Source organism: Struthio camelus, chromosome 15 (assembly GCF_040807025.1).
Source record: "Struthio camelus isolate bStrCam1 chromosome 15, bStrCam1.hap1, whole genome shotgun sequence".
Lineage (NCBI taxonomy): Eukaryota > Metazoa > Chordata > Aves > Struthioniformes > Struthionidae > Struthio > Struthio camelus.
Window position 1 is genome coordinate 9,596,598 of NC_090956.1, and position 27,415 is coordinate 9,624,012.

Below are 27,415 nucleotides of genomic sequence, written 5' to 3' on the forward strand. Positions count from 1 at the left end.
TCTGTCTTTTCACTTTCTCACACCTCAAGAATTCAATTACTTTAAAAAATATGTATCTTTGGGTTTTTTTACAAGTATGGCTAAATGCAAAGATATCAGGGAAGCTGAAAAATAACATAAATATGAGTTTCTGTTTTGCTAGGCCCCTTCCCCGCAGCTCTGGGTGCTGGCGTTCTAGCCAACACCTCCAGAGAGCTTCCAGTCTGGACATCTGATCTAAGACTTTCCTCAATCTGCCAGTTGTATTTCCCACCTATTTAGAACTATATTAGCATTGCAGATTTGCCCGTACAGAGAAAAAAAAATTCTCAATTACAAAGAAATCCAACAATGGAATTGTTCTAAATCATCGGAAAATCTAAGTGGTACAGAAATCTCCTTTTTTTAAAAATAAATGCCTAAGTGTCTGTGTTTTGCTATGCAACATCTGGCAAGGGAATAAAGGGAGAATGCTGTCAGAGAAAGAAAAAAATGCCTTAAAAGTTGAATGATACAGCAACCAGTGCCCAAGCCTTAACATCACCCTAAGGTCTCCTGGAAGTCCTCCTCTTCCCCACCCAGGGACTGTGTCTTAATGAGAGGCAGGTGCAAACCCTCAGGCAGCAGAATGGCTGCACCTGTGTTGGGCCTGTGCCAGGGCCTATATAATCCCACTGAGGGCAACTCAGTATGAGTTTGGTGGTGGTAGTGAGAAGATGTGGCTGGTCTTGGAGCAGCAGCAGTGCTTAGGCACCTCAAGGATGTGGTGAGTGGGGTTTGCTCTTTGGGCTGGGGAGCTGGGCCCTTTCCTCTTTCTCCTCTGATTTGGTTCTGTTTTGCTTGCAGGTTGCTGCTGTTGTTTGGCTTTTTGCTGCCGTTAGCCCCTTGTGCTGGTGGCTTGGGGGATCAGGACCTTCTGGGTAGTGAGACCTCTCTGGGCTGGTAGTGGTTTGGGAGAGGGTTTTTGGGTGCCCTGGGGCTGCCTCCCCCTGCCTCTGTGGGGAGGGGGGCTACCTAGTAGGCTTGGCAGGATGTGTGATGGCAGAGCTGACTGGGGCCTTTCCTCTGCAGAGAGTGTGACCTGTCACAAGGACAGGATGGAGGTTGAGTTTTCCAGAGAGCTGGGCAACTCCTCCTGGCAAGCAGCTGTAGTGGGTATGTATTGCTGCTGGCCTGACTGGGGCCTCTGCCTGCTGCCTGGGGGTGGGTGTCTGCTGGTGGGGCTAACAGCTCCCTTTCTCTCTAGATGCAAGTGGTGAGGAAGTGGTGTCCTGTGACCCCCTGGTGGATTATGAGAGGCTGTTGCTCAGTGTCCTGTTTGTGAACTGCACAAGCCTGCAGGTAAAGGGGTTGTTCTGGGAGTGTGCTCTGGTGAAGTGGCTTTTTCCTAGCCGGGAGGGGGTTTAATACTGCTGTTTTTGGAAGAGTGGAAATGCCTGAACTAGTCCACAGGCAACTTCTGGCATGAACTATTAAAATATCTGAATACTTGTTCTTTCAGCTGTGATTTAAACCCCCTCAGACTCTGCTGTGGATATTGCCTCCTCTTGTAAAGGAGTTAAACTGCTTAGTTATTAAAAACATAGGGAGATGGACCAGGTCCAAGAGTCTTACAGCATTATTTTAATTCATCAGTATGCATATGCAGCTAACTAATGCTAGCTATCAACTCATAGTTACTGAGTTAAAGTAATAACTGGGAGGCTAATACAAGCTATCTTCTCAGAAGCAGAGACTTTACTGGCATCACTTCCAAGTGATTAAAAAATTCACTTATCTCTTGATACCAAGAGCCAGCTCTGGCCCTACTGCCTGTCAATCAGGCAGGCAATCCTTAAGCTTTCCTTGTGATTCCTGCAGTTCTCACTGTACTTCCTACTCTTCAGCCTGTTCTGTGGCTCTGTGCTTTCCTAGGGAATCCTTCCCTTTCCATAGAGGTCTCTTAAAGACAAGGTAATCTTGTCCTTGTCCCCTATACAAACAACTAACTCTAAAGTTTAGAATTTAATCTCAAAGGCTTTTATTTCTTCTCATGCTGTAATGAGTTCTGCCTCTTCTTGATTATATCTTCTATTGCTTGCAGCATGGCCAGCACCAGCTGAGACTGAAGCTGATAGTGAATGACACAATGGGAGGGGAGAAGAATGCAACCTACAATGCTTACTGCAACAGTGTTCATGCAGATGAAATCATCCCTCCTTTCTTTACTGGTGCAACAAACTGTACAAAAGACTTCATGGCAGTAAGTAGAGGACTAGGAGTGCTGTGGGAAATGCTGACAGGCTTGCAAGGCAAAATGGCTGTCTCCCAGGACTGTGACTGGGATCCCCAGAAAGCTGGGGGGGGGGGGGTGGATCTCTAGCCAGCTTCCAGGAGGTCTGTTGGCTGCATCTCCATTTTTGGCATGACCCTTAGCTCTTCAAAGAGCTAGTCTGCAGATGGTCATTAGTGATGCACATAGTCTGGCTCCAGCCCTGTTGCAGGGGAAGCTGCTGTCTCCCTTTCTGCTGACAGCTGGCACTAGCATACTCTTCTGGGAAGTTAAAGGAGGGATTTGTTACAGGTGAAACTGCTCTCTGCTCCTATGTTCTAACCCTTGTGCTCTCTGTTTCAGGTTACTTTCCCAAGACTCATTCCAAGCTTCAGTGATGAGCATGTGGTAGGTGCCTCTGGTCTTCCAAGAAGAGGAGGTGGGAGTGCCTGGGTTAGGGCCGAAACTGGGCCTGGTGTCTCCAGACTTGGAGTGTTTCTGTCTTTTAGGATGTTCCCATCTTGCTGGGAAGCCTAGTTCAGTGCTGTTATTACAGGGAGCTTGAATGTAAAAGCTGCCAGGTTGGAGCCCTGCAGAGTGAGGAACTGTGTAATGCCTTGCTGTGCCTTCTTAAGACTGGATCTCCTTCTCTACAGGTTCCAGTAACTCCAATGACCTGGACTCTGTCAATTGATGATGGAATGAGGATGCACCAGCTGAGCCTTGGACAAGCCATGCAGCAAGGCTATAGCTTTCTAGCTGATGGGCACAACCTGATATTCCAGGTGGCCTTCAGTGCAACTGGAGTTGTCTCCTACAAGGTAGGGGCATGCAGAGTTGGCATGGAGGAGATAGTGTCTTTATCAGAGTCTAGACGTCACCTGACCATAGGCCTGTGGAAAGCACTGGCAGGCTGTGGCCAGAACTGGTATCAAGCTGATGCAGTGCCTTACTTTGCATGCAGAGCTGTATCACCTTGTGCAGTTGTCACTGGACAACCCAGCCCTATAAAACAGGGACTGATTGGTGTGCAGCTCAGTAGTGCAGTTGATAGGGTTTACTAGAGTGGGAACTAGCTGTAATCTGTCCTGTGAAGATTTGACCTGCAGTCTTATGAGCAGATCCATATTGAAAGTGTGTTGAGATGGGAGAAAACTGCTGTTGCAAACCCTGACACTAGCCAGTCTTATAGCATACAGCTTTGTGGTGTTGACCCTGTGGATCCTGAGCTGAGTACCCTCCTAATGAGACTTTACCTATTTTTGCAGCAAAATGACCAGGTACTCTATACTGTGGCACTCAAGCTCACATATGGACCTCCTGAACGGAGGCTGACAGTGGAGTCAAGAATGCTTTGTGCACCAGGTAAGGCATGGAGGGATCTGCCCTGCTTCTGCTCTGAAGATAGTGATGTAAAGATGTAACAAAGATGATGTTGCAGGTCCAGCAGCTTGTAATGCAACACACATGACTGTTGCCATCCCAGCCTTCCCAGGGACCCTTATGGCTGTGGGTGTAGAGGATAGGACAATTCCTATGGACCAGCTCCAGGAAAATGGGATTGCTCTGGACACAAGAAGAGGGGTCAAGCTGCATGTTAGCAGGGGAGTCCTGAAATCCAGGGTGAGTTCATAGATCTTTCATATCATGGAGTTTTTTGGCAGGGTCAACTCCCCAGTGCTTACTGGGAGCTAGTGCACAGTGGTTTTGACCTTGACCAAGCATCTGTTAAGGTAACCATGTGTGTTGTAGCTGCTGAAGGGTAGCTGTGATCAAGATTGTAAGCTGTAGCACATAGGCATCACTTGAAGTAACTTGGGTCTCATGGTCTCTTAGCATAAACAGCTGGAGGTAAAAATGTTACTCTTCAAGTGTGCTAGTATTTGACATGCCTGGAGCCCTGCATGTTAACAAACTAGTTGTGTCAGGAGCTGTTTTAGCCTGTGGCCTCTAGTACAGGCCTATGTGCAGAGGGGTTTTTGTACTGATGCTGCAAGAGTAACTCTTGTCTTTCAGCTACATGGGGAGAGTTGCTCAGGACTTCAGTCCTACATGTCCTCTCTGAAACTGGCTTTTCTCTTCCATGGGGAGACTGTGGCAATGGTGATGCATCCAGAGTGTCCCTGTGACCAGCACATGCCAATAGGTAAGTGACAACTTCTTGCAGTGCACTCTGCCCATCTGCTGCTCAGGCAGCATAGCTTGTTCTTGAAATAGTTCTTAGCCTAGAAAGGCAATCTAGCCAGAGTATAATAGCTCTTGGCATACTGAGGTGCCCCAGACTGGGTGTGACATCTCATGTAAACCTGTGTTCCAGCTGCTGTATGCACCCAGGATGGGTATATGGATTTTGAAGTCTTTGCTGACAGTACCAGACCACCACTAAACTTGGATACACTCAGGCTCAGAGATCCTACATGCAAGCCAGCCTTTAAGTCCTCTTTGAATGATAGGGTTTGGTTTCATGTCCCACTGAATGGATGTGGGACCAGGTATTGGGTAAGCATTTAGCCAAGATTGATTGGGGAGGGCCCCATGGAGTGGGGATTGCCCATTCTAATGCTGCTGTCCATCTTCCTCCTCAGTTTGATGGAGAGAGGATCATCTATGAGAATGAGGTGAGGGCACTGTGGGCAGACCTTCCACTGCGTAGGATCTCAAGAGACAGTGAACTAAGGTGTGTTTGGAAACTCTCTGGACAGTATCTAGTCATGTGTTTTGTGTATCTGCACATGGGCCTATCTGCTCCTTTCTTGTTCTAGGCTAACAGTATTGTGCTCCTTCAGCAATGGTGATGCCTCCCTGACTATAAAAGTAGACAATCTTCCTGCTCTGGCTTCCTCAATGAATCGAGGTCCTCTCTCTTTAGTTCTCCTAAGCTATCCAGGTAAGGCTGACTCCGGACCCAGGTGGCTGGGAAGCAATGGGAGCTTGTGGTGAAAGGGAGTTCATATATAATGCACTGTTTTGGTGTATAGAGCTTTTAATGAGGGCTTGATGTCTTAATTTGGCTGTTGTTTCCTCTAATGCTATTTGAGGTAGAGGTCTTAAACCAGTGATTATTGTATAGCTTTCTGGGATAAACTGCAGCTAGTGAAGTGGCTGATCTGAGGAAACCAGTCTAGAGCTCTCCAAGGACTGTCTTGTTGCATGCTGGCTTACCTAATCTGTCTTTGGCCCTTGCAGAGGACTCATACAGGCATCCATATCGTGATGACCAGTACCCAATAGTTAGGTACCTGCGGCAGCCCATCTTCCTGGAAGTCCAGGTTTTGAACCGCAATGATCCTAACCTCCAGCTGGTGTTGGATGACTGTTGGGCAACAGCATCACAAGCTCCAAACTCACTTCCCCAGTGGAATATTGTTGTGGATGGGTGAGTATCCTGCTAATGGGTGTGACTAAAAACCACTGTTGGCAGTGGGTGGGAGGATACTCCTGATTTCTCCTCTCATCACTCTTTGGGAGCACATCCCCAGGTACAGGGGTTTTACTGGTGGTGGCCTTCTAGGTACTGCAGTAATGCTGCCCTGGTATGTTGGAACTTGCAGGAGGATGGCAGGATCTCTATCTTGAGCTCTGTCCTGCTTCTGGAAAAAGTATTCTCCACCTAGCCCCTTCTGATTTGCTCTTTCTACCTCTTTGGTAGGTGTGAGTATGATTTGGACAGCTACAGGACTGTGTTTCATCCTGTGGGGCATGGTGTCAGTTATGCTAACTATCGCCAAAGGCTGGAAGTGAAGACCTTTGCCTTTATGTCTGGTGATAAAGCCCTCCCTGGTCTAGTAGGTGACATTCTCCTTCTACTTGGAAGCAGTAAGTAGGAGTAGTTAGTGTCTAAATGCATGTGACTCGCTCTGTCCTAGGTGTACTTTCATTGCAGTGTCCTGGTCTGTGACCGTTTCCAGCCAGACTCCCCTTTATGTTTCACAAGATGCCCTAAGCCATCTAGGAGCAAGCGAGGTAATGTCTAAGCAGGTTTTTGCATGAAAACAGTGCAGCCTAACCTGACCTCAGATTAGGTGGAGCTCACCTCTTCAACATTACTGTTACAGAGAGTGGGCAGTCAGGCATGAACTCGGTGGTGAGCCTACCGGGACCTGTTCTCTTTGTGCCAGAAGGATGGTCTGCAACCCAAGGTATTAAGAGTGTTGCTTATGCATGTTGCTTAGTTTAAGGTGGGGGGGGGCTCCTCACCAAATATACCTTTTTACTTGCTTTGCAGGGAGCACTTTCTTCAAAGAAGTGTGGGCCAAGGTGACAATGACTGTTGTTAGTATTCTCTCTCTGGCCACAGTGCTGCTATTCTTAGCTTTCCTTAAATGCCTGAAGAAGAGAAGGGCATCTATGGTAAATGTGGTATGTTAATATATCTTTTAAAAATAAACTTGGATTATAAATGACTGGAAAATCTTCATATGTAGTTTTAAGCTTGCTTGTGGATCTATGATGCTCAAGGAACTAAACTGAGCAAGACAAAGGAACAGACTTCCTTTGAACAGCAGCACACTGATCTTGGTATCTCAGCAGGCCACAGACACATCATTTTTACTTTCAGTAACTACTAAAGGCCTGAGGAAGACTTGGTGCCAATGCAGCTCCCCATATACTGGATGTTTTTGATCTCCCTTGGTATGCAGGCTAGGGGAGGCTGACAAGCTAAAACTTCATTTCTTTTAGTATAGTGAGAATCAACCTCTAAGATTCCACAAAACTCAGCTGTTGCTAGGACTATAGAAAAGGCTTTAGTTGAAGAGATTGCAGATTAAGGTAAAGCATGGTGCTACCTAATAGCAATTGCACAGCTGTCTTGCAAGGCTGGTAACTTAGCACTAGCTGACTTCTTTATAGCCAGTAGCTTAAAATGTGGAAGTAAATCTGTTGAATGTGGGTAGGGCTATGCTAAAACAAATAGTGTTTGCTTCATGATGCCACTGGAACTAGACTCCTGTAGCTGCTGCTTAGATGCTAATGGAAGACTTCCTTTAGGATTGTTCTGCTCATTGTGTAAGTATTTTGCTGACTTGACCCTGCATCTCCTTGCTGGTGCTTCCAGGCTTCTTCAAAGCTCTAAGTGGTGCATTAACTTTATACTTCTATATCAAACTTCTGGATGGTTCCTACATAACAGGGGAAATAAAAGTCATAGTAAGGAGGAGGTATCTGGATCATGTGCAAACCAAGTAGTGCTAGCCTAGAGCTTCTCATCAAAGACAGGGTTGTGAACTATGCTTTGCAATAGTCAGACTTCCCAAAATCCTGGGAATGACATGATTAACTTGTTTAATGTGGTGGAGAATATAGTGACACCTTTCATAGCATGTTATGGTACAGTGAAATGCTAATGATAAAGAATCAGAGGAAAGCTGCTAAGTGTCACAGGTCTAGGCAGCAGCTGTACTTGCTTTCACACTTTCCAAGGTGGAAGTCTTAAGTGGTAACAACCTCTAGGTTGTTTTAGTTGTACTTAGCCTGTGCATTGCAGGGGTGGGAGTATAAGGTGTAGTCTATGGTCCACAGCCAGCACTACTAATTTCCAGCTTTACCAGTTGGAGGTTAAGTGAAGGGAAGACACTACAGTGAGTGGTCTCATCTACTCCAGCTCTCTAGATTTAAAGCTGAACACCTCATCTGGTGACTGACTAGCTTCACATCTGTGCAGGAAAAGCCCTGAGTGTGTGCTGATATGCTCTATCTAACTGAGGTTAATATTTCCTGGGACTTGGGCTCAGCTCTGGCTTCTATGCAAAGAGAGTTGAGGGTGATGTCAAGGGCTGCATAGTCCACTTGGCTGGTAGAGATGGGGGAAAGCTAGTTGTACAACTTTAGGGACACTCTTTATATAGAAGGAATTTTTACTTTGATTGGCTTCATGCCTTTCCTTCCTCCAGGTAGGAAGGCCTAAATGTTATACAAGTTACATAAGCTAAGTTGGCCAATGGTATTTACACCCTACAGACAACTGCTAGAATGGGTGTATATAAACCATATGTGAAAGTCAAGACTGCCCTAGAAAGTAATGCTGTAAACCATGTGAATATTCTGTGCTGTCAAATATGGATTTGTTCTGTGCTGTTACTTTCCTTCCTGAATAGGCAAGGACTAGCCTTCCTTAGGAGCTCTGAGTTCACTAGCCAACTTCAACTGCACGTGTTGTGGGTCTTGCTCAACAAGCTCTGAGGTGAAGGGAAGCTCAGGGGCTAGGGAACCCCCAATATGAATAAGGGAAACTAACCCTTTCCTGGCTTTAACTTGGTGCCCTTGCCCATGGCTGGGGGAGGAGCCTTGGTGCTTGTTAGTGTTGCACCTGGCTTAGGAATTGCCAGGTTCACACACAAACCCTGCCCTGGTAAAGGTCACAGGGCTTTCTGAAAGCAGAAATGCCTTGTCAGCAGGGTAAGGTGAAGGTGCTGTGGAACAAACACAAGTAGGTATTTTAAAGTGTCTATTTTAGATGCAGATTTTTATCTTGATCCCTCTTATAGTGAAGTCCTTATGACAAAGCTGACTTCTGAAGACATCAACTCAGAGTTAAAAAAAATCCTATTTCACCTTGCCCCCTGCCCTTACTGGGTGGCTGGCTGGCAGCTCCTCCTGCTGGGAGGATGTTGTGGATGTGTGGGCAGGGCTTTACCCCCTCTTCCCTGAGGGGCAGCAAGCTGGGGGAGAAAGGAAAACTTCTGTGTTGTTGTGCTTGCTGGTGACATGGACAGCACTAGACCTTGATGTCATTGATGTGAAGAAACTTTTTTCTTCCCTGGTCTTGGTTTTGCTGCTGTGAGAAATAGCTCTATTGTCCCCTTAGCTCTGATGGACTATGTTTGTTGCTGAGCTGTTCTGCCCTGCAGCTGCTTGTCCTGCTGGCTGTGCTTACTTTGCACCAGAGCGTGGTGGCTGCCCTGCTGTTGCCCCTGTAGGGTGGCCCAGAGCACCCAAAGGAGACAGACCTGGCCTGCCTGGGTGTTGTATTTCATGGGCAGCTCTGTGTAGGCTTGAGCTATGCCTCTTGGCATATGCACTCTTGTTTACCTTGGGTGGGGTGTTGTCCCAGCTCCTCAGATGAGGGACTTGAAAAGAGAAACTATGCTAGGCAGGTCATGTTCTTTGATTTCTACTGGGGACTCAATTTTTTTAACCTTTCTTTCCTCTAAAGATTTAGCCTGAAACTCTCTAAGCTACCTAAGACTTGGACATCCTCTGCCCAGTGAAATTAAAGCAGCCTGGTACTATTCCACACCTGCTGATATGGGGTATAACATCAAATGATTTAAAACCTTAGCTTAAACACTCTGCAGCTAATAGCTTAAATGCTTAGCAGATGCTTGTGAGAAGTGTGCTGGTTCTGACACAATAGTGATAAGTACCTCATGATCCTCTTGTGTACTCAAATTGCATAATGGTAAATTAAATATTTACTAAATATGCTGAAATAGAATGAAAAGCTGAGAAGAGCTGCACTAGATGAGTACTCTTTTCTTAGTTCAGATGTTGCTACCATGTGACAGCTGGTGGAAGAGTTCAGCCCTTCTCCTTCGTACATGTGCTTGTTAGGGTGCTAAACTCTCCTGATCGTTTATGTTGCTGGAGCTCTTTGGAAGCCTGTGCTGTAAAATGGCCCATTCAAATGAAGAGAGGCTTTGTGCATGTGTGCTCATGCTCTTAAAATGACTTCAGTGATCTGGTCTGCAGTGTAGGCCCATGAAGAGCTCCAGGTGGGTGCAGTGCCCTGAAAAGGCTGATGGTGAGGCTGAGCAGGAAGCTTTTAAACTCCTCTGCTAGCGAAATAAACATGAAGCTCTGAGGGGATGTTTGAGGTGTGCATGTGCTGTAAAATGAAGCAACTCATGCTGTTTAAATGGGAACAGTATAAAGCAAAAGCCTGATGGCAGAGGTGAGGACAGTAGGAAGAAAATGTTACTTTTTTTCTAATATTGTTAACATGACTTTAAGTGTGGTCTGTAGTTTGTGATAGTCTGATTCAATCCTCCAACACTGAATATCAGCTTCAGGATTTCTGTTCATCTCATCAACCAGCAGGAGCTTCACATCGGCCTCTGTCTGATCAGCTCTTGAAAGAAAGGCCCATCTTGGGCTACAGATGTGCCAGCTGATCACTGTCTCTTCCACTATGGTTGGAAGAGAGCTGAGCAAACAGACTAATCTCTGAAGATCTGATCCTCATTTTCAGAGATGTACAGTTCATAATCTTTTCAGATTTTTTGATGCTTTATCTGCTTGTTCTAGTTCTTGTAGACTAAGCAGTGGCTTATTTTGGAGATCAGGTAGTAATAGGCAGTAGGTAATGAAGCTGAGAGCACCTGTTAAAAATCTCAGCCTCATAGAACAGATCTTTTAACTCTGTAGTTTAAACAGCTCATAAATGTTGAGGTATTTGTATTGATCTGGGTAACAGGCAAATATAGCTAGGCTGGTTGCAAAGAAAGGGCTACCAAGATGATTAGAGGGCTGGAGCATCTCTCCTATGAAGAAAGACTGTAAGAGCTGGGCCTGTTCAGCCTGGAGAAGAGAAGATTGAGAGGGGATCTCATCAACGTGTACAAGTATCTGAAGGGGGAGTGTCAAGAGGATGAGGCCAGCCTCTTCTCTGTGGTGCCCAGCAACAGGACAAGAGGCAATGGGCAGAAACTGAACCACAGGAAGTTCCAGCTGAACCTGAGAAAAAACTTCTTCACTGTGAGGGTGACAGAGCATTGGAACAGGTTGCCCAGAGAGGTGGTGGAGTCTCCTTCGCTGGAGATATTCAAAAGCCGTCTGGATGTGATCCTGGGCAATATGCTCTAGGTGACCCTGCTTGAGCAGGGAGGTTGGACTAGATGATCTCCAGAGGTCCCTTCCAACCTAAACGATTCTGTGATTCTGTGAAAGCACTCTCTCTCGGGAGTCAGAGCAGTCGCAGTACTACCTTGTTTGAGTTGTCTGCAGACCTGAGAGCTTTTCTATGGAGAAAGATGGTACAGCTACTGATGGCTTGGGGGAGACTGAGGCACAGAAGAGCCTGTCTGTGTCCAGAATTACTCCAAGTAAATAACCACCTTTTAGGCTTGGCAGAATTCAGAGCTTAAAACTCAGGCTTATTGAGTGCTTGTCTGTGGTGTTTTCTTAAGTGTGCTAGGTTAGTGTGTCACTGTAGTGCTCATTCAGGGATTATTCAATGTTCTGAAAAAACAATGTTTTAAAAACAAAGCTGTGTCTAGTGGGATCATATGTTTGTTACTCATTAATAACATTCTTTCTGGATTGTATTACTCTTAGCCTTTCTATTCTCTTGTGGTAATAAGTGCATGAAGTTAATTATAGACTTTAGAAAAATAGTTTATTTTACTAGATCCACTTGAGATTTGTTGCCTTTGCTTTCTTGTGGCTCTCCCATAATCTATGGCAGTAGATAGTTCTGTACAGCACTTCTACAGTCTTAACTGTTTCCATCATGTATTCCCTCTTGTGCATCTCCTCCTTAAGAAAGGACTAGCAGTCTTCATCTCATTGTTTTTGATAAATTTTATGATGTGTACAAATGTATGGCTGCAAAGATTTTGCTGTAGTAAATGTAATTCTGAATTTCCTGAATCTCTTGTTCTGAAATCTTCTGTTATGTTACATTCCTGTTGGATTTTGTAACTGTTTTCATCTTGAGAGGCTTACCAAGTGCTTTTCACGAGTGTGGCTCCATTCAATTGTTCTTAAACTCATGTTGTGCAAATATCCGTAGCTGCTCCTTTTGTAAATGAGCTGTTTGTTGCAGCTGGATATTAAAGCCAGGCTTTGTTTAAGTCTGTTAGCTGGACCCTTGCATTTGTTTTGATTAAAATGTTGCTGTAAAACTCATTCTCTTAGCTATGTGGTTCTAATGTTTGTGAATAGTCCAAGGCCCGTTCCCAGTAAAGCTGGATCCTGCATTTTATGAATGCAGCAGGATAGCCCTTTCCTTGAAAGGATATTAGGGAGACTTGTGCAGAGTGAAAAAGACTCTGCCTGTTGCCAGAGTCACTGTTCTGGTGGCCAGCAGTTCCCTGATGGCTCAGTAGGCTATCTCCTCTGCCTGGGAGGCACTTAGATTATAAAGCATTGGGAAGTGCCTAGCAATGAATGATCTCTGACAACTGTCTATAGGGGGTTTATTTACATGCAGCTCTTCCTGATCTGTCCAGGAATTGGAATAAGCTATTAATTTGGCATATCTGGGCCAGGAGAGCTGTAAAGGCTGCCAGCATCCCCTTCAAGTGTTATTTGCGCAGTTAATGTTCTTCACCATAAAACAAGCTTAAACTCTAGGCTGAACAGAAGGTATGATGCTGCCTTGTTGCAATACTGCCCTTCCTAAGGGGATGTTTTCCAAATTCAAATGAATACAGTTTGAAGGAAATGAGTGTAATCAAGGTAAATACTACAGGGCTGCAGACAGCTGGATGAGGGTTAACAGGATACTTAGCCTGCAGGAAGAGAGAATGGAGAGTATTGATGCTGCTTTTCCATTAACTCATGGCCATCTGGAGACTGGCATACCCCATTACTCTCAGTAGATGGTATCTGACCTGTGGGTTCTGTATGCTCTGTAACACCACCACCACAACTGATGTCTGCTGCTCTAGGATTTGATAACCTGGGCAGTTCTGTTAAGCTGAATGCTAATCTGCTACTGCTTTTCCTGCTGCTTCTGTTGTCACCAGTATCAGTTTCTGTGATTACTGTCTACAGTTCCATGGTGTAGTTTCTCTTGCTCTGGTTTTATACTGGAATACTGACTTTTCAGGGGAAACTCCCACTCCTGCAATCATGTGAAGAATATGAACTTTTATTAACAGCTGCTGTTCTGCACTGAACCAAATACTAATAGTCCCAAAGTGCTTAGGTTTAGGCTCTGCTCCTCCTAATGTTTAGAATTGTGTTCAAAGCAGTTACACCAGAAACTCAATGCTGTATCTGGTAGCAGAGCAAGAGGGACTGTGTAACACTCCCAGGTGTTGGATTGTTGGATGTTGAGGAGTCAAGCATGTTGTGGATCTTAGTTCTGCTGTCTCATAACAGCACCTGAAAATGCAGATAGGGTGCAGAAGAGATCTGTCCCTAGCCCACAGGAGGATTCACTTTAGTTCTCCCAAGGCAGTATGGCTGTGGTTTTTTTCCCCCCTGACATTGCAGGGGAAATCAGAATTTTAATGAAGTTTCATGCAACTTATTTAATTTAAGGAAAATCCTTTTTTTGCCCCTACCTCAATGATCTCCCTTGGTGCTCGGCACCTTCTCTTTTCCTGTATGAGTGCTGGTGCTGCTCAGTCCCTTGCTTAAGTGTGCTACCAAGGTAGTTTTATTTAAACTAGGTCCCTAAGTTTATTTTAAAAGCAGGGAGGATTCCTTTGTTACCTTTAGGCCTGATGTCCTGCCCTCCTGGCATATATAGGAAGGTGAAGCAGTGAATGACAGTGCAATAAGAGGAGGGGGAAAAGGAAGGAAGGGTCAGTGACTCTGCACATGGGAGGCAGCACTGGGCGCTGGAAAGGGGCATCTGCTGCTTGGCAGCTGCATGAGTCTCCATAGCTTGAGCTGAAGCACCTGGTTCAGTAAATAGTGAAGTTGGCTGCTGCATGTATCCTCGGAAAGGCTTGGGATGTTTGGGTCCCCCCAGGGTGGAGGGACTGGGGCCACAGGACAGCTAGCCTGTTCCTTTTCAAACCAGGGCTGCTGACTGCTTGTGGGGAGGCAGTGCCACTACAGAAGGCCTGGGCTGTGTCCCCATGCCCCACGTGTGGCCATGGAGCCCGTGGGGATGGCTGCTGCTGGGGTGGGAAAGGCTCCTGCTGGGCTTGCTTTGCTCTGCAGGAAGGTGAGATGGCTGAGAAAGCAGGGCCTGGCGTGGTCTCCCTGGCTCCCCCCGAAGGATGGGAGCTGTGCTGGTGCAGGGCTGTGACTGCAGTTGTGCCCTGTTGAGAGGGAACACGAGGACACCAGGACTGTGGTAGCTGCCCACCTTGGTTTGATTCAAGCCAGCTGACTTGACTCATCTGTGAAGTCATGCTGAAGTCTCCCTCAGCTCCTGAAGTATATGGGGCCACATCATGCTGTCTCACACAATCTTTGTTCTTGTAGATTTTAAGAACAGATGGACCCCAATTAAAAAAAGGGGGGGGGAGGTGTAACAGTATTAGCTCTACTACAGTGTTGAATAATTTAAAGTACACCCTTGTTTGAGGGATGACTTTACTGTCACCAGTAAAAACACCTGGTCTGCACTTACCTAGTTTTATCACTTGGGCATGTCCTTATCAGGTAGTGTGTTAACATGGTGATGGCACATCAGCAAAGACAGCCCTTATTAAAAAGGCACAGTGAGAAGCTTTGAAATGACACTGATAAAAACACAAGTTGGAGCAGGAGGGGAGGGAACTCATCTATGTCCTACTTGTACCTGTTAACAGTTTCAGTTTCTGATAAATGCCTATGACAGAATGAATTAAATGAAAAAATCAATTTAAAATGCAGAAGGAAATGGCATGTGTGTGGCCAGACTCTGAGCTGGAATAAGCTCAGAGGCACTGAAGCCGATGAATTTATTGAGCAGTAGCTGCTTATACAAAGGGAACCCCTAGCAAAGGGTTAGATCCCATCAGCCTTCTACTTGCATGTAGGTCCTGATCCAAAGCCTTGAGAGCCCCGTTTCTGGGGACGGGTGCAAGGGTGTCTCTGGAAGTTCCTCCTGAAGCTATTAGAGCCTTGCTGCAGGGATTGCTGATGATGTGGCTTTGTAGTAACTGTTTGAATTAACATGTCATTAAGGTGGCAAAAGAAATAGGTTTTTGGACATCTAAAGGGTTGGAAATAGTGATCCTCCAGGTTACACAAAGTATATGAATAATTGCAGGTATTTCTTTACAGTGTTTTTTGTTACTTTATAGGATCTGGAATCAAGTGAAGATAGTGATGAAACTTATCTTTTTAATGTATTAAAATTGAAACTTAGATGCAGTTTGTTTAATCAAGAATTCTCAGTCATTTAAAAAATTGATCTGGGCTTTATCTCTTGAAATAAAATATTATGTCTTAAGTTAATTAATCTGCCATGAAAAGGCAAACACTGCTAAAACTAAGGAGCATATTTTGATGTGAAGTGGTAGGGAGAGCAAAGAATATTTGCTTTTGTCTATTTTAATCATGTTTCTCTGATGTAGGTCCACACAGTTAGAATAGTAGTCTTAAAACTAAAGCCCAGAGATTTTGGTTGCTATCTTCAGTGAGGAGGTTTGATCTTCTTTCTCAGAGAAGGGCAGCTCAGTGATTTCTACTGCCAAATTCTTTAAGGTTGCTGAAGATGGGTATGTGAAAATTGAGCCACCCACAATCATGTTGAAAATCCTGGGGAATATGCTTTGAGATACATATTTCCTAAAGGCTCACTGGTAGCTGAGGAGATACCCTGGTGATGTGCACATGCATGTGATACCCTGCTAATGGTAGGGAACTTATTTTTAACATAAAATCCAGGCATTACTTTCTACTACAAAGGAACTTGGTGACTTAGACAGCTACTGTTTCACCTGGGTTGCTGCTCTCTTCTAACAAGATGGTACAGAACTGTCTCAGACTGACTATGAATAAACCAGTCTGGCTAATTTTAATGTATTTAAAAATATATGGATTTTTTGACAATTATTGTTTCTACAAAATGGGCAGTTTTGTCTTTAAAATTAAAGAAATGATTGTCTTGCCCACTGTTAAAGATCTTGTGAAGATGCCTGTTAAAAGTAATGAGATGAAAATGTGACTGTTGCGTTAATTAGTGTTTGTAAATGTGTTAGGCTCCTAAGCCATGTTTTGGGGAAGGGAAGATCCAGAATGGTCTAAATTCCTTCTTTTCTTTTTTAGCCTAAAGTAAGAAGCAGATGTGGAACTCCCTGAGTTTCAAATAGTGACAGTGTCTCAGCCCTGGACCACAGGTCACTGCTTATCTAGGGGTTTAACACCAAAAAAAATCTGTGTGTGTGGATCATTCAATATGGGGCTTGAAGGCTTTTCCACCTGCTGGGGAGGATATTGTTCACATCTGTCAAGGAGAATGTAGATAGGGACATAATGCCAAACCAAACTTTTTCTGAAATGCTGCTGTAGAAGAAATCCTTCTCTAGGCAAGGTGAAGCTCCAGCCCCTGGGAGATGTGGTGTGTGGTGCTCAGCTGATTGTCACCGCCTCCGTGCCTTTGGTGGGGAAAGGAAAGGTGCCTAGCACCAGGACATAGGATCACTGCGCACAGCAGAGACTCTGTGGCCCTGCTGGGGCATCCCCTTGTTTCTGCAGGTCATGCTACAAACACTAAATGCAGCAGTGGTTGTCCTGACTGACTTGTGTCCCCCTAAATGTTTTTACTCCATTTGAGGAAGCCTGTCCTGCAGCTGCTGGTCTAACAGGGACTGCAAGCTGCCTCCAGAAACTTTGCCCCAGTGAGATGTAGATGAAGGGGTTTAGGCGTAGCCCAGGCTGATGGCCATGTTGTAGGCATAATAAAAAGGCAGGGTGGGGTGAGTCATGGCAGGCTGGGCTAGCTGTAGGATGTGGAGAGGTGCCTAGCAGATGAAGATGGCTGCCCAAATAGCAGTTGCTGTATGGGTCAGTGTTTTAGTTTGAGCCCTGGTGTGTCTCCAGCTTGTCAGCACATCTGGAGATCTGGCCATCTTGAGCAGGATCCTCCTGTAGGCTGTGGTGATAAGTGCAAAAGAGGTGGCAAAGACTAGGAAGAAGTAGAGTGTACCAATAAATGTCCCTCCGGGGGCTCTGGCAGACAAATCCCACAGCCTAGCAGCCCTCTAGGCAAAGGGATGAGCTGAGCATACATCCACACAGCTGTAATACTAAGGAAGGAAAGGGTCCAGGGCACACAAATGATGAAGATGGCTACAGAGGGCTTCCTGAAGTGAATGGAGGTACACGGGGGCCAGGTACCAGTCAATGGACGTGGCATTGGGGATGGTAGGTGCTGGTGAACTGGCTCTTGGCATCCTGCATGGCGCTGATGGTGCGCATAGTCTCCCTAAAGTGCCAGGCTCTGTTCCCCAGCAGCTGATGGATGAGGAAGGGGCATGCTCAGGAGGAAGAACAAGTCTACCATGGAGAGGCTGATAATGAAGATATCTGGGAGACTACTGCTAGGGCCAGATTTCTTTAAGACTGTCCAGATAACCAGGCTGTTACCAATAATGCCCAGCAAGCAGATGATGCCAAACAGGGTGGGCACAATGCAACTGGCATAGTTCAAGCTGCTGGGGTCACCTGCGGAGACAAGTGTAGGCAGGAAAAAGTGAGACCTGTGTGCCATGGCCACTGGTGTGGACATGCCTGCTGGAGAGTCTGCTTTCTCGTCTCTTGTGAGAGTGCTCTGAAAGCAAGCAATAATGGATTTGTCAGGTGTATGTAAAATGAGTGACTGTGACTAAAAAACAACACACAAAGCACTTCCTTATCAGCTTTCACAAGTGTACTAATTAAAACTGAGGTATTTCTATGTTCTTTCAGAGATCTGGTGTATCTCTAATGTACCTCTAGGTCTTCTCTATAACATGCATACACACACTCACCCCTCCATAGGTATGGACATGTACCCATTGATTAGAATGGAAGAGCACCAACCAGTCTGTATAGCATTACATATTTGTGCATGCACACCCTTTTGAATGTATACATATATATGTATAGAAATATGTGCATTTCATACGTATCAGATACATATGTTGCTCAATTGTATGGGATATTAATGTCCCTATCCAGCCTTTCCTCAGCCTTTGTAACTAAGTGACTTTCTTCTCTGTGCCTGCAAACATAGCTTATATATGAATGTACGTTTTCACTTTTTTATTGCACTTAAAACCATAGAAAAGTTTTTGACAGCTTTGGAGCTGTTGGGGTTGCAGCTGTTCAAGGTCTCTGTAGGCTTTATTTTAAAAATCCATCCTGCAGTAAGAATTGGCCACTATCAGCAGCTTGACAATGTTGGTCGTCTGTGTGGAAGAATAAAGGTTGCTGATTCCTTGGAGATGAGTGAAGCTGCTCACAGCTGACGGCTCTGAGGCTCAGCAGAGCCTGTTCCCTGGGTTAAAAAGCAGCTCCCCTGGCTTGCACTGCCTTGCAAAACTGACATTGGGATGAAACGAGGCACTCTGCCTGTCAGCAAAGTGCTGGAAATATGCTTGCAGGGAGAGCAGGATTTCATTTGTTGAGTGTTGAAGGCACAGTGATCAGGGTCTGCTGATGACTCCAAGCAATGAACGTGTGCCTGGGAGAGGCAAACGTGGCCTGGAAGTAAATAATTCACTAAATAAGATGAAGGCTAGCCAGCACAGAGAGCACATTTTGCTTTTAGGGGGTAGCTGAATATAAATAACTCAGTATAATGTCACTCCACAGAGAACTGTATTAATCTAAAGAACTAACATTTAAGTTTGCAGCAAGATTTAGGTTAATCTTTTCAAGCCTGTGAGGCAGGACTGCCTCAAAAATGAAAAGGTACAAGCTGCATGAATAAGTACTTGGGAAAACTGATATTTTCTGGCCATACCTGGTAAGTGGCAGCACAGCTGATATACAGCACCATTATTTCTCTCCTACTAGGTTTTTTTTCTATTTCAATTCACTTGGAGGTGTCTCAAGTGTAGTAATAGAGCTATGCCTTCATTTAGGAAGGCTGACAGAGACTAGGAGACATACCTTGAAAATACATTGCTTGTTTGTTTGAAGTTACAGCAGTTCTATGTGTAAGGAAGACAAAAGAAAATTTGAAACATTAATTGAATGTACTCTGCTAAAATTAGGTCGTCTTGATCTCTGTTTTGCTTCCCTCATAATGGTTAGTCTGTGCTTAGCAGTCAGTAAGTTCCTAGATTGAAAGTATTGCTGCCTAGGCATTTGGAAAATAAGATTAGATACAAGCTATGACTTTTCTAATGACAGGGACTAGCAGCCTAGTGAAAGGCAAGAGGCATTTATAATCAAAATGTTATTTTGTTTTTTGTTGCTAGCCATAATGATTTATAGCTCTTAAAAATAGTTCTTATTTGGTTTCTTCATAGCTCTTAAGAGTAGGCATCAGTGTATTTGCAGAAGGAATAATACAATCCATTTAGCAGCCTGTGCAAAATGCCTACTTCAGTTCAAGCTCCCAGCATGCTACCTAGCTGGAGTCTCTTCCTCTGCAAATAAGTGTCTTTTGGGGTTTTTGCAGTCCAGCAGATGCACTGGGAAATAAAGTTGGAATTTGCTATTTACAGCTGCGATGTGTGTTCTTATCAGTGGCCAGCGCCACACAGTCGCTCAGTGCAGCGTTCTGTTCCCTTCCTGCCCCTAATTCTCAGCTGCTATAAACCAGTAAAGATCTGCTATGATTGACAGCACCTGCAGATTTGGTCTAAAAAGGGGAGTAATGGCAAGGTAAAAAGTTATACACACACATTGATGTGAAATCTGTTTCATCTTTAGCTGGATTTCTCCAGGCTGCATGTCACTTAAAATCACAAAAGTAGCTTTTGGTACAAAGTAGAGAAAGTACGCTCCCCCCCTCCTCATAGTATGTTGCCATCAGCTCTAAGTTAGAGAAAATATTTCTGGTCTGGTTGTGTTAAAGCTTTGGAACCTCTAAGAATAAACACTGCATCTAGTTTGTAAACTATGAAAGGAAGCTCCTCTTATCTCTATTCTGCAAATCTTTTACACTTAACTGGAATTCAGCAGATACTAAAGCCTTTTATGAACTGGGATCAGGATGTAGAGTATGGCTAAGTGTGATTTCACCCCACTGTCCAAGGGAGGAGCCAGCTTAGCATAGCTGAAAAACGTGACCACCAAGATGATGTGGAACACATTGTCCCTTGGATAAGCTTTGAAATATAAGACTGCTAGAGTGGCTTTACAAGGAGTAAAAAACATGCTGCATGAAGTTAAATATACTGATATGGCTAGCTTTAAAGCTAGTTTTTTTTTTTGTTTTGTTTTTAGGCTGAAGTATTCTTACCTTTACAGAATCAAAAAAGGGCTGTATAACCTAGGTCTGCAGAAAATAGAGCCTAGGTCTTTCCTTGTCAAGAAGATGCCAATATCCCGTTGGAGTTGAACAGCATGCTTGTTCATGCAAAGCTGGCCTATTACAGTAATTTAGTCCTGAAGATTCTGCTTTCACTTTACAGGTATGGAAAGCAGAGTATTCCCATATGATACAAGCTGGCTGCTTTGTGACTCAGCAGATATTGGCCAGCCAGTACTTTAACATCAAGTAGGAATAAAAATCCAACTTCAAGGAAGTAGATCTGGAAAACTTGTTTTTACTTTAAGATAGAACAACACTAACAAGACAACCTGGCTAAACAAACAACACTTTATTAAACTAATATTGTTAGATACTTTCTTAATGCTTAAAAACAGTGTAGCAGTTGCAAAAATGAAAAAAGTTTAAGCAAAATACATAGACATTACAACTGAGAAGCACAACAGGCATTTTAAAGGCTTTTTAAATACCTTAAAAAAAAAAAAAATGCAAGACCTATTTGCACACTGTGGCTGTGATGAGGCAATGAGGAAAACAAGAAAAATATCCCTTTGGAATAATGCAACAGGTATGTGAAAGCTTACACCATGAGTTACACATAATAAAACCCAATTTTCTTTTTCTTATAATATAAAGCATTAGCATGGTATGCTCATAATTTTTTAACAGAGACTGTTAAGGCTTAGAAGTATTTTTTCAACATTCAAAAAACCTTTCCAGTGTTGCTGAGCTTTGACATCTACCATGTACCAAAATAACCACCTGCTGCACACAAGCCTCGAATGATGCTCCATCTAAAAATAAAGTAGTAAATGGGAAATCAAGTACTTGCCTACCCCTTCTTTCACCTAACTGTCACTGACTTAATAGTAGTTATTGTTAGTATATCTCTTTACCAAATTCTGCGGAACATTTCATCGTGCACGTAAGACTTGATACCACAATGCACTGCTTAATGGTTATTGTTACTATTAATTTTACAGGAACAATGTAAGCAGTGTATTGATTTTTTTCAGTTCCTATAAGCAGTGCACAGAGTTTGAATGCTCAGCAGGTAAACTACTATACTGTAAAGGTCAGAATAGTACAGTTAAGCAGCTATCAAGGAAATGGGGAGAATCCCATTTATTCAATCTTTCCATTACTGGCAGTGAGATCCAAAACAGAAGGACTCCTCTGTAGCAAAGTTCCATTAGCTTCCTGCTTCCTTATCTGACCCCTGTATAAAGGAGAGGAAAGAATGGTTTTTAAAGTCTGTTCTTCTGTAAGATTGTCTTTTAACCCTTCCCAAAGAAAGCTGAGCAACATGAGATATAAGCGTGGGACTCCTGGAACTGCTGGTCTACCAGAGCTTCTCTCCAAAGATATGGGAACATATGCAGAAGGATCTACCAAATGTTGTTTGTCTAACATCAAAGTTTTAAGTGAATATGATTGGTTTGTAGGTTGGGTTACCTATTACATGATATGATATGGAAGAAATAAGTCTTTTCTGGAATCATTTGGCAATGATATGGACCTGGCAGCATGCCCAGGAAAAGCAGCAGGGAGCCCTGGAACGAAGGCGGACAGAGCGGGCCTTGCACTGTCGTGTTTTCCTGAAGACATCGTGGACTCTACAGAAAGTTTCCTGTACTCTTGAAAGCTGTGCAAAAAGTACTGCTGTGAAGGAGCAAACTGAGAAAGGAAGTACTAAGAGGGAGCAGTTGGATTGAGTTTCTTTGCTTTTTCCCTATGCTTAAATAGTGATTATCGTTCTTAATTCCCTGCTAGTAATTTAAGCGGGCGATAGGTGGCACTCCAGCACAATCTGCTAGTGCCTTAGCTAGATGTTTGGCAAAAGCCTGACTAAGGCCGTGGTGACTGAAAGAGGCCTCCAAGCATAAAGTTCTGGGAGCACAGGGAGGTATGAATGGCAGACAGCACGCGAGCAGCAGCCTGTTTTGCTAATAAAAACAAGTTTGTGCAAACAAAGCAAGAAAATCTTCTAAAAACATATCTGGAAAATGTATTAATCTTAGGTTTTGTATGGACTCGTTTTACAAAAATCTGTAATTTTGGCCAAAGAGGGCATGTAATAATCATTAAAATATATATTGCTGACTAGTCATTTATATGCTGTTTATTAAGTCATCAGGGTAGCCAAAGATGCTCTAGCATTCAAGAAAGATTTATTAAACCTTGCAAAAGTAGCTGTTACTAGTAAGCAGAGTGATCACTGCAATAGTACAGTTACAGTTTGAAATCAGAGAATAGATTAAGATGTTATTACTTACTTTTGAGCATACCAGTAGTTGACCAGAGTTGAAAGAATGACGTAACAAACACTCAGTACTCCAGAAACTCCCAGTGAGAGCACACCCAGGCCACACAGCACACAAAGGAGGGCTATGCCACCTATCGATATTACAACACCTAATAAAAGAGATTCAGTTTGTTCTTTGAACAGTTTACATACGTGTCAATTAGAAGAATATAATTTCTACGACAATCCCAAATTCAACCATTAGGGAAATTTGTCTACTGCAATCAGCTAGTTGATCTGTGTAATAAGCAAGGGCCTCAGTCTGTAGGAAATCCCCAGACAGTGCTCTAAAGGAGAAATACTTCTTGTAACATGTTTACTATTTATGTGATGAGGAAGGAAGATCTGTCTGAACTAGACCAACTCATTTTCTCAAACTCTGCATGTAACAATACCAAAGGACTGGAGTGCCTATATATACAGCTGTCAGGGAAAACACTGTGCCCCTCGTTACTAACCTATGCCAGGCTAGAAGTCTGTCCTACTTCTCCCCCAAGTAGCCCTTCAAGGCGAAGGGGCAAAGAAATGGTCAGAGCCAGACTTAGCCAGAGGTATACAGAATATCTGGAAGCAATCATACTTCAGAAAGTTTTAATCCCTGACATATGTTACAATACAAAATGAAAGGAACCTGCAAAAATTTCTCCCATAAAAGACTTTGTAGGCCACAAATGAAAGCTGTGCATAGCCAAAATAACTGGTTTAGCTACATCCAGGTGGCTGTCATTAAAAAGAGTAAGCAGATTTCCCCTGAATAGGCTCCAGTTAATTAGATTACTGTTCTTGTGTTAAGACTCTGGCTATTGCTGAAAGCTGAGGACTACACTTAGAAATCCTAAATTGTTTTCACTGAGAATTCCAGAAGGTAGAAGAGAAAAAGGAAAGGATGCCATGTCCTAAAACAGAAAGAAATAACGCATGCATGCATGCATACAATACCTTCCATAATTAACACGCCAATACAGGCCATTATGGCTGTTGCAACAACAAAAATCAGAAAAAATGCAACAGGAATAGCAGACACCGCAACAAACATCAGGAGTGATAAGGCAACAAAAGGATGGTCATCTAAGTATTGGCCAAAACGAGAGTTCATAAAGGCAACAACCTGCGGATGAAAGAAAACTATTTCAGATTTTGCTTTCACCTCTTGTCATAGATCAATTTAAAAAGTCACAGCTACGTTTTTGAAAACTATGGGCACCATTCTTTTCCTAAGTATGGAGTTTGAATTAAAGGGAGTAACCATTGGCGCTAAATTTCCCAAGCACGAGGATTTATTGCAAGTGTAGGTAACCGTATAGCAAATATAATCCTACCCACAACATTCATGTTTCTCATCAACTTCCCAGTCCCAGTCTTGCAAAAATTAACCCCCCCCCCCAAAACACCAATGCACACATACAAGGTCATCCTTTAACCACACATATTTCAGTGAGGTTTCAATAACTGTTTTTTGATCTAGAGAGTTTTAAGTGTTTAAAAATAAGAATACTGTTAATATTCAAAAAAAGATGATGCACTTCCTTGTTTTCATGTCTCACTAGTATCTGCAACCTGCTCCTCTACTGAGCATAAGGACACTACAGTCATGTCTGTACCACAGAAAGTGGTAAGAATTTACTTATAACGTAACAAGCAGATGAGAAAATCCTTTTTACAGAGGCAGACATACCTAGATATTGGATTTCCCTTAAAAACAGGTATAGCAGTTTTAGTTATTTTTATAGTAGGAAAAGCATTTCGCTAAGTAAAATGGTTTTACCAGTAAACACAGTAATGCAAAACAGGCCTCCCTTTTGGTTGCTGAAGATGTGGGAGGACAGCCATTCCCATAGGCTCCTCAGCCTTTGTTTAAAAAAGGGAGTGCTAATTTTCTCAAAAAAAATTACAGTTTTTAAAATTGCATTTAAATAAATCAGGATATGATATTCCAAGAAGTGTAAAAGGAGTATCTTTATAAACAGGTTATGTAGAATACAATCCAGAACCCACATTTGAGTTGCTGTGGATGGACTGTACCATGGAGTGCCATTGCTTCTGCAGCTCCTGCATTTCTGTGGGCATGCTGGAATCCTCAGTGACGATCGTCAGTCTTCCCGACAACAACGAGCTCTCACTCGGCCATCCAACCTTCCTTAAGAACTAAGGTAAAGTTAGTAACAGGCTCATGCAAATGTTTTGCGAAAAATCAAATATTTCTCCTTTATAAAAACAGAGAATGTAGATTTCACGTCAGTGAGATCTATACAGTTTAAAACGTTACTTTGCAGGATTAAATTTAATGCAGGGGTTCTGTCTCTGAAAGCTCTTCTAAAGCCTCTCCCAAGCCAAAACAAGTATCAGGATACAAGGGAACTCTCACCTTCTGCCCTTATAACAGTAACCCCATATTTAACGGTGAGGGCAGCGTTACCAGTAAATTACCTGTAAAAAAGTCAGTTCTAACCATTTGTTTAGCCAATTTATCACTGTAACGCTTACATTAGTGTTTTGTGAGTAGCGTAACAAGAGTTGAAACCAGACACTCTACAGCTTCAACACTCAGTAAAAGGCCAAGTACTTTAAAAAAACCTCTGAACATATTCAGTTGTGAAAGTTTAAAGACATCAGCGCAAAGATCTTCTTCCTCTGAAAACTGAATCTACTGTTGCTACAGGAATGCTTGTAAATATAAACACTTACTGTGTCAATATTACCATTTTATATTCATCCTCTATATTCAGCCCCTCCCTTTTTTCATAGAGTATTTTTATACTTTTCTTTCCCTTTTGTTTTCCCCCCACCAGCAGAAACACAAAACTCGGCGAAGGGATTCCTGGGTCCTTCCGTCACACGAAACCACCGGCCACATTTTCTTACGTGACCCAGGCGGACCCGAACTGATGAGGAGACCTAAATGTTTATCCTGGGCCCCGCAGAGCCCCCCCCCGAGCTCCAGCCGGGGCCAGGGGCCCACGACCCCCCCCCCCATCACCGCCCCGAGCTCCAGCCGGGGCTAGGGGCCCACGACTCCCCCCCCACCCCGCAGAGCCCCCCCACCCCGAGCTCCAGCCAGGACCAGGGGCCCACGACCCCCCCCCAGCCCCGCAGAGTCCCCCCCTAGCTCCAGCCAGGACCAGGGGCCCACGACCCCCCCCCAGCCCCGCAGAGTCCCCCCCTAGCTCCAGCCAGGACCAGGGGCCCACGACCCCCCCCCAGCCCCGCAGAGCCCCCCCGAGCTCCAGCCGGGGCCAGGGGCCCACGAAACCGCCCCCCCCCCCCGCCCCGCAGAGCCCTCCCCGAGCTCCAGCCGAGGCCCACGACCCCCCCCGTCGCCGACACGCCGGCCGCTAACGGCCGCCGCGGCCCCTCACTGGGAGGCGAGCGGCGGCCCCAGCCTCCCCGCCCGGCCCGGAGGAGGGGAGAGGGGAGGAGGCCGCGGCGAGCTGCGCGGCCTGCCCCGAGCCGGGCGGAGCGGAGCGGCCCCTCCGCGGGGCGCCGCCGGGGCCGAGCTGCCGCCTCCCCCGCAGCGCCCGGCCGCAGCGGGGCGGCGCCGCCGCCCGCCCACCCGCCCCGCGGCCCAGCCGGGGCCGCCCCTCTCACCTGCGGCGGCTCCGCACATGCCCGCCGAGCTGCCGCCCCCTCTCGCCCGCCGGATGCGACGCCCGGCGCGGCCCGGGCCTGGGGGAAGCGGTGCTGCCGCCGCCCTCCCGCCGCTGTCTCCTCCCCGCGCGGGTTGTGAGAGGCGGCCGCGGGCCGGGGACGCCCGCCGGGCTCGGCGCGCCCTCCGCAGCCTGCCCGCCGCCCGCTGAGGGCCTTGGGGCCCGCCGTTAGCGGCGTGGGCTTTGCGAGGGTGCGGCGAGGGCTGCGAGCCGGGGCGGCTGTGGGGTGCTGGGGGCAGCTGGGCTGCCGGAGCGGCGCCGGCTCTTTCGGGGCGCGACGAGCTGCCGCGCGGCGACCGCTCGCCCGGGAGTTAACGGCGGAATGTGCCAGAAACGCCTGAAACGCGTGTATTGAATCCGAGCACGCCAAGCTAGAGCCGGGCAGGAAGGGCTGCCGCCCGCTCGGCCTCGCTGGCCTCTTCCCGCCTGCCCCGCTGCCTCCCCGGTGCTTGGGCTGCCGCCGGCTGGCTGACCTCCTTGGGGAGCTGCTCCCCGCGAAGAGTGATGGGTTTCTCAAAACCTGCTGGGTTTTCAGCAAGAGCGGCGCTCGCGCGGGGAGCAGAAAGGGCCCCGCTGGGCCGGAGCGGGCGGCTCGCTGCAGGAGGGCCCCGGCAGCGGTGTCGCGCTGCGCCTTGGCCTTGCCCTTCTGTAGAGCCTTCAGGATGGTGGCACGGGCCGGCGGGGCGCTGTGCTGACGACCAGGCCTTTCTGCTGTATGGAATTTGCAATGCCGCAAACTACAGCCACGGATTAATAAAACATTCATGTTTCTCGTGGCTGCTGTTAAGCAGGCTTTCTGAGCGGTGCCACCCGTGGGAGTGTTGCAAAGCTGAATGTTAATAGTGTCGTCATTATTTTTAAAGGCAACAAGATAAATGGCGTGTTTAATTTGGAGCATGCCGGCTTTGTAAGGCAAAGAGGGGTTTTGTGTGACTTTTAACTGTGGCTTTGGGGTGCTGATTGCAACGAGCTCTTCAGGTATAAGGATCTGTGCAGACAGAGGAAATTGTGCATAAAGAGTATTCAGAGTGTTTATATACAGAGTTTATATATAAAAGGGAATTTCAATTTTTGGTTTTATATATGTTTTTAAAGCAAGCATAGGGGAAAAACTGACTGATAGAATTATAGCGGGACGTAAGCCGGTGATAATGGCAATAGAAAGTTTAACGGCTCCACTGTGTTTAGAACTGTATTGG

At 45.3% G+C, this 27,415-nt stretch overlaps 2 protein-coding genes and 1 pseudogene across 6 annotated transcripts; 1 reads left to right on the forward strand and 2 right to left on the reverse strand.

Moving 5' to 3' along the window:
- The first annotated feature begins 585 nt into the window (after positions 1-585).
- Positions 586-6,645, forward strand: ZP2 (zona pellucida glycoprotein 2). The gene is made up of 18 exons (XM_009683574.2): positions 586-745; positions 826-899; positions 1,051-1,134; positions 1,226-1,320; positions 2,063-2,221; positions 2,594-2,638; positions 2,887-3,051; positions 3,499-3,595; positions 3,672-3,853; positions 4,247-4,376; positions 4,548-4,729; positions 4,816-4,907; positions 4,993-5,117; positions 5,417-5,606; positions 5,880-6,015; positions 6,097-6,193; positions 6,286-6,369; positions 6,456-6,645. The coding sequence occupies exons 1-18, from the start codon at positions 696-698 to the stop codon at positions 6,596-6,598; spliced, it is 2,130 nt and encodes a 709-aa protein (XP_009681869.2). The 5' UTR covers positions 586-695; the 3' UTR covers positions 6,599-6,645.
- A 9,893-nt stretch (positions 6,646-16,538) lies between these two features.
- On the reverse strand, positions 16,539-18,950 carry LOC104149748 (melanin-concentrating hormone receptor 1-like; annotated as a pseudogene).
- A 1,633-nt stretch (positions 18,951-20,583) lies between these two features.
- LDAF1 (lipid droplet assembly factor 1) lies at positions 20,584-26,284 on the reverse strand. Of its 5 annotated transcripts, none has more exons than XM_068908924.1 (5): positions 26,158-26,284; positions 24,568-24,709; positions 23,512-23,680; positions 22,544-22,682; positions 20,584-21,486 (listed from the first exon to the last, which is right to left on the reverse strand). In XM_068908924.1, exons 2-5 carry the CDS (start codon positions 24,637-24,639, stop codon positions 21,393-21,395), a joined length of 474 nt encoding a protein of 157 aa, XP_068765025.1. In that variant the 5' UTR covers positions 24,640-24,709; positions 26,158-26,284; the 3' UTR covers positions 20,584-21,392. The 5 variants fall into 5 exon arrangements, with proteins under 5 accessions (XP_068765025.1, XP_068765028.1, XP_068765026.1 ...); XM_068908927.1 differs by having other exon boundaries at positions 24,568-24,717; positions 26,158-26,282; XM_068908925.1 differs by having other exon boundaries at positions 24,568-24,705; positions 26,158-26,278.
- Between the last annotated feature and the right edge of the window lie 1,131 nt (positions 26,285-27,415).